Source organism: Denticeps clupeoides, chromosome 20, assembly GCF_900700375.1.
Source record: "Denticeps clupeoides chromosome 20, fDenClu1.1, whole genome shotgun sequence".
NCBI lineage: Eukaryota > Metazoa > Chordata > Actinopteri > Clupeiformes > Denticipitidae > Denticeps > Denticeps clupeoides.
The window spans coordinates 15,903,208-15,916,237 of NC_041726.1; the positions used below are offsets into that span (position 1 = coordinate 15,903,208).

At 40.0% G+C, this 13,030-nt stretch overlaps 1 protein-coding gene across 9 annotated transcripts in view; it reads right to left on the reverse strand.

Moving 5' to 3' along the window:
* trappc9 (trafficking protein particle complex subunit 9) overlaps positions 1–13,030 on the reverse strand; it is a 154,153-nt gene that overhangs the window by 104,240 nt on the left and 36,883 nt on the right. For all 9 annotated transcript variants that reach the window (XR_003743327.1, XM_028963924.1, XM_028963921.1 and 6 more), the window contains 3 exons: positions 7,619–7,745; positions 6,953–7,085; positions 2,472–2,626 (listed from right to left, as the gene is read on the reverse strand). Coding sequence is in view for 8 of the 9 variants with exons in the window: in XM_028963924.1 (XP_028819757.1) it covers positions 2,472–2,626; positions 6,953–7,085; positions 7,619–7,745 (415 nt within the window). In the remaining variant the exon portion in view is untranslated. The remainder of the gene's footprint in view (positions 1–2,471; positions 2,627–6,952; positions 7,086–7,618; positions 7,746–13,030) is intronic.

The window sequence follows — 13,030 nt, forward strand, 5'->3', positions numbered from 1 at the left end:
ATGTATGATGATAAAATGTGACCAAAAGTACTGTGTTGATCCACTTTAAAAGAGGCTGTTTTTCCCCTGGTGCTGTTAGCTGGCATTTTTAGAATGACATGACAAACCATCCACAAACTTGTACTTACATTGCTCACAAACTGCAGTCTATGGGACACGGGCTCTCGAAACGTGTTATACCGAATAATTTAATCTCACACACATCATTAAAATAACTGTTAAAATATGATATGTGGTATTTATGAAACATGCCTAAAGCTAAGCTTAAAAAAAATAAGTGTTCATTTTATTATTTTGTTTTAGAGTGGACTAGCCCCGCCCTATCATATGATGGGCTACAGAGGTCACAAACATGATTCAAATATGGCATTATGGCTAGTGAATGAGTGATTGTTTAAGGAAACCTTGATTTTATCATTAAAATTCAAAAGTTAGGTGCACAAGCACAACCAAAAATTGTAGAGCAATTACTGATTAGATTTTTTTTTGGTAAATTCCCCTTAGTTCGTCAGCCATTGAATGGTAAACCAATTTTGCACTAAAGTGAGCAAGCCAAAGTGCCAAAGGAAAGATTACCTGGGCAAAAATTGGGAAGAAATTCTATTTCTACCACACATTACTTAAAACATGGAGGGAGAAAGGAAGGATATGTAGAGGAGGATAACATACTCTGAAAGATAGAGTATGTGTAGAGAAGTGAGAAAAGACCAAATGAAATACTAAGCAAGAGGGGATAGTGAGAGGGTGGGTGGTTGGGTGGCCAGGCAGGCAGATGGGTAAACCAACTGCCAATATTGTGTAAGCCCTTCTCATGCAATGAAAAATATATGACCCATCAAAGCACGGATTCATCAAGACCTCTGAAAGTCTCCTGTGGAATTTGGTAACAAGTATTTAGCAGCAGATCTACTTCTTGCATGTTGGTCCATGGACCCTTTTCTCTACAGACACTCAATAAGATTGAACTCTAGGGAATATGGAATCAAGTACATTTACATTTACAGCATTTACCAGACACTCTTATCCAGAGTGACTTACAATCAGAAGTTATAGGGACAGTCCCCCCCTGGAGCAACTTAGGGTTAAGTGTCCTGATCAGGGACATAATGGTAGTAAGAGGGATTTGAACCTGGGTCCTCTTTTTCATAGGCGAGTGTGTTTCCCACTAGGCTACTACCACCCTTGAACCTGTTGTCATGTTCCTCAAGTGTCTCGTAATTTACAAAACTAGACTAAAGACTATGGTACTTGTAAGTTTTGTACTCATCTGGGTCCTGGTGAATGAGTAGTAAAACATATTTATTAATGGAAAAATAAAACCACTTATGTAATTTGGTCTAAACAAAAGTGCCTGACAAATGCAGTAAATGGTCCTCAAATTATTCTGGCTTGGGCCAGGACGCTATTTCAATGAAGGGATATACCTGATCTCAAACAGCCCTGTGGTATGTGGTAAGGGTGTTAGAAGATATCGATACCGCAATATATTGTGAGATTTTTTATTATCGATACAGGGACATCAAATATCAATATTTTTGGGATCGACTCAGACGAAAAGTGAAATGAAATGTGTCCTCTGCTTTTAACCCATTGAACAGCCATGAAAGGCGACCAGGGAGCAGTATGTGGGGATTGTTCAGTGGCACCTGAGTATGTTTACGAAAGAAAAAATGTAACAATCCTAGCTCCAGCACACACTCTTTTAAAGTCATTAGATGTCACAGATTGGATGTCATGCTGTTTAGCAAGTCTTTGTTTAGCTTTGATTTCTGAAGGCCTTTTTTTTTTTTATTTCCCTTGATGATTATGCACAACACTGTCACTGACCTCAGAAATGTTGGTTTTCCCACCCTGCTGTAAAGCAGGGTCAGCACTCACAAAACATAACAAGCATCGAGACATCATCATGCCTCGAAAGCCAGTCCGTCGATTACATGGGGAATGTGTGAAGAGTTTGTGGGTGTTTGCGTGGTCACAAAATAAAGAGTAGGCAGAGCTGTGGTAATGCTAGTAACAAGCTCTAAAATTATATCAAGGAATACTTAAATAATAAAATAGACTGCTTCATTTTGCCAGGTTTTCCACCTTTACATGTGATGCCTCATCTCATAAACCCAAACAATGTTTTACACTAATACGCTACAAAAATACCCAAACCAAGAACGCAATATCATGTTGCCCTTCTAAAAGACAGACACTAGAAGAAACTACCTGAAAATACCTGAAAAACTTGCATATTCACCAGGATCTCCAGGAATAAAGTATATAAATATTTACAGACATCAATTATGCAGAATGTAGGCCTTCTTAAAACCATCCAAATTGCGGCTGTGAAGTTTTTCTCACGGCTCCTCTTAAAAAATACGCCTGCCCCAGGCCCGCTACAGGGCACTCACGGTCTCTCTTTTCATAAAAGCCCAACAGACCTGCATCCAGATGACGCTCATCGAGGCCGGCTCCGTCACTCTCACCTTTAGTGCTGATGATCTTGGAGCTGAGCTCCAGCGTCTCAAGGGTCTCGGTGCCGATGTTGTCCAGAGTGACAGTCAGTGTCTGGGTCTCGCCGTTAAACAACTGCAGTGCCACACTGCTGGAGATGTCCTCAGAGGCAGCAACGTGGGGCGACCTGTGTCAGGAAAAAAAACAAAAGGTCAGAGGGACTGAGGAAGTCAAGGTACATGGGTTAATGAAGCAGAGAACACTTCCAGACAAAGTGTCGCCATTGTATAATAACGCAATGCAACCAAGAGCTTAAATCTCACGGCAACTTAACATTACCTGGAAAAAATAAACAAAATTCAGATGGGGCTGAATAAAAAACACAATGAATAACATTAATAAATAAATAACAATAACACTGCTTAGCAACTACAGTAAAACAGTGCCATAAATAATAATAAAAATAAATAAATAAAAACACCTTCATTAAATCTGCAGAAACTACAGTATATTCACCCTGTCATCTAATCCTATAAGGAGCACAGATACAAAGCATCTTCCAGAACATCCATTAGTAGCATTTGGCATACAGTAGTAGACGGTACAAATTTACATTTACAGCATTTGGCAGACGCTCTTCTCCGGATCGGCTTACATAAGTGCTTTAAATAGCCATCATCTTTCCTTTGGTTCACTAGGACCCGAGCCGTAGATACCATTCGCATAATAATTCAGAACTCAACCATTTTCTTTTTTAAATAAAGAATATATTAAGTGTACTTAAGGTCCAAAGATTTTCTAAACAAGATTTTTAGTTTTTGCTTGAAGCTCTTTAATGACATAGTTGTTCGGACATCTAGTGGAAGTTCATTCCACCACCTCAGAGCCGGGGAGCAGTCTAGATGAATACTTTCCTAAACAACGTTTATTTCTTATATAGCCCATAATCACATACAGTATGTCTCAATGGGCTTAAACTCAATGGGGCTCACACTATCTTTGCATTCTTGCTGTGTGGCAGGGCACTTTTTACTGCTGAAAGAGAAATACCACTGGGTCAACAGCAATGATTACATAGGTGGTAGATGTCAAAGTAACATGTGCTGCACTTCAATCCCTTGAAGTCACATGATGCTTTGAAAAACAAGAGTTAAGGTCTCAAACACCTGTGTGGACGCTTTGATTTGCTACAATGAGCAGAAAAATGGTCTGTGATCAGTCTGCACTCCCCTGACACCACAAAAATGTGAAATCAGATTTGTGGCAAAATTTTGAAACAATAATTTTCTAATATCAAACAACAAGGTTGAAATGTAATATAAGAGGCTGGAATTTTGACAACATACGTTTTTGCTTACATTTCACTGCTAGATTTTAAGTCACCATTTTACTTTTACGCTGCCTGAAAATACAGTTGGACTCACATCATAATCGGTGTATTTAATCAATACTTACAATTGGTTAATTGTGCACATAAATCTCATTGCATATATGATTGAAAATGGCTGTTACGGCTATGCGCGCATGTATCTCGCAGTGATAGGGTTCAGAGTTGTGATGGGAAGTTCGGCTCTTTTCAGAGAACCTCATATTTTAGCCTTACATGGCAAATACAACATATAAAGCATTCCTATTTGTAATTTGCAAGAAAGGCTAAAATATGAGGCTACAGATGCCACAAGATTGCAACCCCTTATTTCACATTTCAACGTCATATTTTTGTTGGATATTAGGAAAGTTTTGTTTCAAAATTTTGGGACAAACTGATTCCATAGAAAACCACGTGGTTCAGACGTCCATGGTGTCAGGTAACTGAACACAGACTGTTTTTCTGCTCATTGTAGAAAATCTAAAGCCACTTTCAGACCGAAGTGCTGCAGGCGTCGCGAGGCTCAGCGCAAAAATTCTGCATGCTTTTCTAAACTCCTGATAAGACAATAATGTCATTTTGTGACATCGCACTGCAATATCGTCCACGTCTGCATCACGATGCATCGATTATATAATTAACACTAAAATCACGGACTTATTTTATTTTCTGTAGTGAGGCACTAAGGTGTTATTCACCCCTGCTGAGGTCTTCAGCTTGATTCTCCTCAATCTTTTGTTGTGCAAACCACCCATTACTTGTGAGGCCCTTGCACATTTGCATTCGCCCTTTGATTGCGCTTTTCTAACAACGCACATCAGGATGGTCTCCGTATCACGGCCACGCAGGAAGAACCTCTCCATGCAACAGGCTTTGGTCTTGCTTCAGGAATTGGATGGAGCAGACTCTGATGGAGGAGAGATTTCATTTGTCCAGCAGGCCACTGATACTGCCTCAGAAGAATCTGAAAAGGAGACGGAACAAGAACCCAACATGCCTCCACGGAAGATGCACCGTGGTACTGGGAAGCCCTGTCTGAGCCAGGCAGACACAGTGTGTGTAGAGGAGACCATTGGAGTGCCCAGTGCAGAAGCAAATCACTCGTGCTTCACTGCGCAAGATGGACCCACAAATTCGGCTAAAGTTTGTCATTGTCATAGTACATAAGATATTTATATAAACCCCTTTAGAGTGAGGTTCATGTAAATCTCAGCCGGACTGGAATTTGGCAGTTCATGAACTGATGGCATTCATTTCAATTCTGTTTGTAAGAGTAATCATGTGTCCTGTTGGTGCCATTGTGGATTTCTGGTCAGAAAACTTTCTGGTGCCAGTAATCACAGAGACAATGCCCCGAGATATTTAACATTAGAACAAGTGGGAAAATGTTTAAAAAAAAAATGCAAACAATAGGAACAGTTAAAACAGCATTGTGATTTGGGAGTTGACGTCATTTTGTTTGACCGAAAGGTTGTGTCTGTAGATCATCCTATTATTATTCTCCACCTCTGCAGTTGCAGAAACATGCCCATGAGTGTTCTCCCATTAATGCTCAAATTACTATGCATAGAAGCAGAATACCTAAGCCTGCACCAGCCACACATGCGCTCTTTTACAATGAAGTATTTTGAAGCACAAGCACTGAGGTTGTTTCAGAAGGATAATTTATATACCATGGCAATGCATGCAGACTGTAAAAACATTAATCACTCTATTTAGCTTAATGGAAGAAAGTTCCTCCTCAAAATATTACAGATGCAACTGAAAATCTGATTAAATTGATTGTATACCAATCTAAGACATATGGGACACTTTATTCTTGATTTTTCTTCATTTTACGTCCAAGCAAACATGTGTCTAAACAACAGTATTAGCATACAGACTATGTCATTTGGGTACCTACATATTATTTTTACCAATAATATTGGTAAATCACTTTTTCCCCATTTTGTTATGTTGCAGACTTATTCCAAAATTGATTAAATGCAGTTGCAGTCAGATGTTTTAGATTTTAGCAAAAGCAAAAAATCACCTGTACAAAAGTATTCACAGCCTTTGCTCAATAATTGTTGATTCATCTTTGGCAGCAATTACAGTCTTTTTTAATAAAAGGTCACAAGATTGGTACACCTATCACTTTTGGCAGGCGAAGTGATGGTTGTCCTTCTAGAAGGTTCACCTTTGTCCACAGAGGACCTCTGGCGCTCTGACAGAATGACCAACAGGTTCTTGGTCACCTCCCTGACTAAGGTCCTTCTCCCCCAATCGCTTAGATTAGGTGGCCGGCCAGCTCAAGGAAGAGACACTTTGGAACTGCCATTTTTCCATTTATGGATGGACACTCCGCTTATTGGGACCTTTAAAGCAGCAGAAATATTTCTGTAACCTTCCCCAGATTTGTGCCTGGAGACAATCGTGTCTCAGAGGTCTACAGACAATTCCTTTGACTTCATGCTTGGTTTGTGCCCTGACATGAACTGTCAGTTGTGGGACCTTATATAGACAGGTGTGTGCCTTTCCAAATCACATCCAATCAACTGTTTTTTCCACAGCTGGACTCCAATTAAGCTGCAGAAACATCTCAAGGATGATCAGGGGAAACAGGATGGACCTGAGATCAATTTTGAAAGTGAAGTGATTGTCATTGTGAAACACTGCAGCACAGCACACGGTGACACAAAGAAATGTGTCCTCTGCTTTTAACCCATCACCCTCGGAGAGTAGCGGGCAGCCATGACAGGTGCCTGGGGAGCAGTGTGTGGGGACAGTGCTTTGCTCAGTGGCACCTTGGCAGACTTTGTACGTTTACCAACTAACGAAGAAATTATTCGCTTATAATTTCATTGGTAGGTTTATTTGAACAGTGAAAGACAGAACAACTGCAATCTCCAGAAAAATGCATTTGATAATAGTTCTTAATTAATTAGCATAAATTAAATAATAAATAATATCTTCATTTATTAAAAACGTGAGGACACCTTTGTGTCAGCGAAAAAGTCCCATGGTTTGCACACATTGCACGGTGCTTAGCACCAGTTTAAAAATTGTGCCCTAGATTTTATAGCTCTTATAAACTACTACAATACCTGCCTGAGATTCATTCTTGATAAACGAGTGACCTGAACAGATTACAGGTTATCTCACCGTGGCAGAGAGGTAGAGAGCAGCAGGCGAGGCAGTGAAGGGACAACTTCAACCATGCAGCCCCCAGTCTTCACCCCTGGCAAACCCTCTAGCAAGCAGTCACTGTTCACACCGAACACTGAAGTGTGGTAACCTGCAGAATTAAAAAAAAAAAAAAAAAAAAAACTTTACTGACAAACATTTTGTCGATGATCTATTCAGAGGGAATAAAGATGAGGTGATGAACTTGGTCATTCAACATCTGTCCCCTGAAGATCCCATCTTCCCATCTCTGTATTTAGCTGTTAACCTACGCGGAAACCTAGGAGGAAAAGGACAAACGCTTATCTTAATTATATCTAAAGAATATCGGGATTGGGGTGAAGATTCAGTTTTTCTTCCTCTGGCTTTAGTTTTGTTCTTCTATGTGCCTCCATAAAAGCAAAGATTTACAGATCTTGGCTGAAGAGCTCAAGGCCTACAAAAGCACATCGCTGTCAACAGATGGAAAAAAATAATAATTTGGGCAGAAAACACTCGCAAGTCATTATTCTGAGACTCCGGGTCCACTACACACAATGAGGCATGTGATCACTGAAACCATTGGACTCGTAATGCAGCTGATTCCTCAAGTGTTCTGAAGATCTGGCAGATGTTCCGATGCCGCAGAAAGGCTGAGATATTCACCGTTGACTGTGATGCTGCCAACTGTCCGCGGGACGCCCACCAGCGTGACGGGGTAGAGGCCAGACTCAGCAGGCAGAGCAAGAGCAGCTGGTAAAGACTCAAATTCTGCCCCAGAGGTGAGCAGGCCCTGAGATCAAACACACAAAACACAAGAGAAGAGAATCAGCCAACAAGTGTCTTCATCTTTTCCCTCCCTCGCTTCTTTACTTGCATCTTTACTTGTAGGAGCATTGAGGAGGCCAAAGAGGAAAAAAGTACATTAAGTCACAACTACACTGTAAAAAATAAATACATTAATTAATTAATTAATTAATTAATAAATAAATAAATAAATAAGTAAATAAAAGCAAGAAAAAAGCTTATGTCGATTTCAATTCCGTTGTTGTTTAGCAGAAAACAATTAATAATGTAATGTGAGAATTAAAATCAACACACTCATATTTAAAAATAAATTAATTTATGACAGCGTAACGCAAAAAAAACATAAATGTTCTTCTTGTTATTTTATTGGTTTGCTTATTGCATAAGTTGTTTGGATGCATCTATCACAACCATAACAGAATATAAATTCTGTCTATTCAACTGACACTAGAATACTTATTTTTGTGTGTGCACGCAATGTTTTTGATTTGTCTGTATTCCTTTTCCCTTCCCTGCCGTTCCAGATAATCAGTCATCCTAATCTCTCCATGATATCCTTCAGATCAAATCACTGCCAGCAGGCCTCAGCCATATCCACAGAGAAAATTGCTCTTGTTCACACCAAGAGTGAAAAGGGAAACGCAGTAACTGAAGTAATGCTGCTGGGAGGAAAAGAGTGGAAATACGTCTCAGGCTCTCCTGTGTCACCGGAGTTGGGAGGAGAGAAATGGATACAGAAAAAAGGGGTAAATGCACCATGGAGTATATGCACCGTTTCCCATCTTACAGAAACAGAAAACTGTCCTGGGAGTGTGTGTTTATATCAGATTTCCCATACAGATATCAATGACACACACTTACAAGTGGGGAAACACACCCACACACTTGCGCCACTAACAGGATACACTCGGTTCACTCAATACCCTCAGATGGTCAGAATGAGGCTTGCCATATCACACTAGTTTATGAAATCTATAATAAATGGCAATAAAAATGTCATGTAAAAGAAAACAATCAGGCACTTGCAGAGGAGGTTGCCTTTTTAAATGTTAACAATTAATACAGCGATAAAAATGCTCCAATTCAGGATTTGTTAAGTAATAATACATGCATGTACAAGGTACATTGGTGACTGTGGATGAGACAGTGAACAGCATGGTATGGTTGCTTTTCTCGGGACTACCTGTTGTCCAGACCATGCAGCATTTAACATTAAGGGTTATCTTAATTTGTAGTTCCATTTATTTGTTTAAAAGACATTTTGAAATGAGTGTGAATGTGTTTCCTGTCCACTCCCGGCTGGCAGCAGCCTAGTTCAACATTTCCCAACTTCTTAATACCTTGAATAATCATTCACATGGCTGTTCCCATGAATGGTTTCGTAAATTTGACATGTTAACAGAAGACGGTCCTGTATTTTGAGAAGCAGTCTGTATTGCATACGCATGTATTATTTTCATTTTTTCATGATGTCGTGCTCTTGTGCCTCATTCAACCGACGTGACATGACACCATCTCAATCAGGCTACTGTAAAATATTTTGCTGTAAATAAAGCTGGAAAATAGTGTCTACAAGTCTTATTTTGTGCCCGCTTTTGAATTTTCTTTAATCCAGCCCCCAGGTCTCTGCCTGACACGTAAAATGGTTGTTTGGTTTTAAATATGGGGAAAGAATAGTCTATCTGTTGTATTCATAGTTGGGGGTCTTATTGAACCAAAATCGATCACTTCATCGATGGTAACTTGGAAGCACGTTGTAAGCTCTGGATAAAGGCGTCTGCCAAATGCCTTAAATGTAAATGTATTAGATTATTATATTTACCTATATGAATAACTATATATGTTATTTTGAGGTTATCATGCTGTGTGATGTGTCCTTTAAATAACAAATAGCAACCAACAACGCACAATACGTTAGTGATATTGTTATTTACATGTGTGCTTTTCCTATTTGATCTGAATTTTAATGAAATAATTTAAAGTTCCCTTTGATATTACTTATAATGTATGAGAAGAAACACCATTTATATTAGTTTAATATTTACCTCAAATATTTAGGCAAAGTGGTGGAGTCGATAGCGAATGGTTTGTCTGGAAACCCTAGTACCCTCGCATCTCATAAACAGGCCTGCAGGTGTGTGACAGTTGCACAACAATGTCTGAGTGCATAGGTCCTTAGGTACTGGTCATCGTTGCAGTCTGTCACTCGTGGGGCTCCACTCCTGGGTCTGTCATGAACCCTGCCAGTAGTTCTGTGTCTTGATGCAAGTCTGCTGATGACACTTTGGGACACACCAAGTTCACGAGCAACATCTGTCTGCCTGCCACCGAACCGAAGGCGCGCCATGGCCAGGTGCCGCTGCTAGTCAGATAAGTGACGTCGTGTGTTCATGGCTGTTTGAATGATGGACTTGGAATGACAATACCAGATTTTTATACCCACAGAATGTTGAAATTGATGCCACATTAAGAAAGATTGTCTCTAGGAATTGGCCCCAATATAAGGCACACCTGTACACAATGAGGCCATTACATGGAAAACACAAAATGAGGTGTGTCTATCACCTCAATACAATTGCCTCCCTATCCCAAAAATGACTGAAGTGAAACAAACACTGTATGTATGACATCCAAGTCTCTCACAATATACAATATATACAATCACTTATTGTAAGTAGTGTATACCAAGCATTTTAACTTATTTATAACAGGTTTTTGACAATCTTTTAAAAACATGTACAGTATGACCTGTTACCAATGAATATGTCTGAATATAAATATCAGAGATTTAGAATTTTTACAGAAAGAATCTCGGTGACCAAGGGCAAGCAGAATGCACATGCTCATCAATTCACAGAGGACATCAGTCTAAGTTTTACACAAAATGACATAACGTCTGACATTAATCAGCGTCTAAATGTAGACACTACCTCATAGAAAAGTAATCAGTGGAAAAAATACTGGAAATAATTCCTTTGCAGTCAACCTTGAAAAGGTTGAAAATTTCCTTGCTTTCTAATGCTAACAATCAATCAGCCAACCGCCTGCTTTGAAAGCAATATGGGCCAATGTGTTTTATTTCTTTGTTTTACATTTACATTTCCTAAAAAGTTCTTTTGCCCCATGCTTGCTGAAAGGTAATATATGGCATACAGAATTTAAATTGCTGTATAAAAAAAAAACCACACACACAGTAGGCAAATGAGAAATGCACAGAGATTCATGCTGTGGGACACAGTGGGACATTCAGACGAGACACATACCCCCCCTGTCACATACCCCCAGGAATTCTTTGAATAACTAAAAAATGGCTGGCTGCCTTTAATAGAATCAGTGGCGATTTCTTTACAAAAATCTACCACAGGCTCTACTCACACAAATCAACTCTGAAGCCCTGCAATCATACGTGCGCAGCGTGGAGACAAGAAGACTTTCAGCTAAGAAAGGAAGGTAAAGCAGCTGATGTTTCTCCACATTAAAACAGTACAGTCCTTGTGATGAGCTCAACGGTTGGTTGGGGGTCTTCTGCCTTCCTCGCCTCCGTACCGGCATTCCAGTCCTTGTGCTCTGCCACTAAGCTGGGACATGGACGCGGTTCGGGTACATTTATGGTGTTTCCCAGTTACATCTACATGAGTGGAGGTTGTAATGGCACACTGATGTTCATCTCTGCTGACCTCACTAAAGATAACATTCGACAGAATCACCCAATGGACTTAATTTGTATACAAAAATATTGATATTTAATGTCCCTGATGCAATATCATCACAAAGAATATCACAATATATTGCTGTATCGATATTTTGTAACACCCCTAGTATTAATAAGGTTCACATTTTAGCAGTTTTATACCTGTCCTTCTCATGCACCTCAGTCACGTGAGGAGAAAACAGCGACCCCCAATGCATCCAGGCATTCTTCAGTACTGAAGAATCTTTCACGATTAGGCCATTTGCTCTCCAATAATCAATGCACCACCTAACGCCCCAGTCCTTTTTATGCACAAGCACAACTGGGGATGTCCACTCTGGTGTTGAGGGAATTGTTTCCTGCAGATGTCTTGCCTCCTCTTCTTGAAATTCAAGTAGTGTGTGTTGTGACTGTTGTCTGACAGGCTGCGCATTTCCAGTTCGCTGTCAGTGATAGTCTATCTTTAAGGATGAGGACATTTGTGACTCTGGGCCTTGGGTGCTCGACGGGTCCCAGTCCATTGCATTCACTTTGCGGTGGAAGAACTGAGGGTTTTGTTAACAGCACTCTTGACACAGTATAGCAATTAATTTGGCTGGGAGCAGGATCTCTAGGTCCATTATGTATAGTAATATTAGCTCCAACCATAAAATCTAGGCTATTAAGCAGTGGGTTTTGGATTGGCACCCTCCAGAATACTTTCAATTTGTAATGATCACATCATAACCTGTTGAAATTGCTTTACACTGATAAGGGGCACCTTAACAGGAATCTGCAGACTTGGCCACACATTCGTAGTTCTGTGGTAATAGCCTAGTGGGTAACTGAGCAAGACACTTAACCCCGAGTGTCTCCAGGTGCACTATCCCTGTAACTGCACATTATAAGACACACTGGATAAGTGCCATGAACGTAAATGCTCACTGCAATGACTGTTGCGGGACAGAGATTGTTTTTATTTATGGCAGGATTGACACTATTGCCAGCCAGGCCCAGGCCTTGAGACCTGGTCACCTTCGGAGATCTGGGATACTCTCTCTTAACACCCCGTAGGAAGCAAGTAGTCCTTTCGTTGCCGTTGTTTTGAGATCAAAGACTACTTGTCTGTCTAAGGCTGTAACGTTCATGTAACGATTAAATGATCTCCCACACTGAAAGTCTATTTGTGTGTCAAAGCCCCCATGCAATGAATCTAAAGTGTGCCTCCTTTGATTTAAAGACTCCACTGCAAGTTGCAATAAGTAAGCAGGTGTAGTTACTCGGCAGGTAAAGTAGTTGGACTGCCAGCTGCTCATTCTTGACTGAATTCCACAGGTTCCATCATTCTTTTATTTTATTTACTGCTTTGTGTGGCTGTCTTTTTTTTGGCCATGCAGTGTTGCTTGTTGCTCATTGATGACTCCAGGCACAACATGACTAAGGAGGGTATATTAGGGCTCTGGTAATTAGCTAATGTTTTTGGTTTAATATCGTATAATGAATCTTTTGCCATTAATTGAGAAAGTTGTTTCACTTTAAAGCAAAGTTTGTAAAATTATAAATTCTAAAAGACATTTTCGCTTTTATTGTTCATTTATATT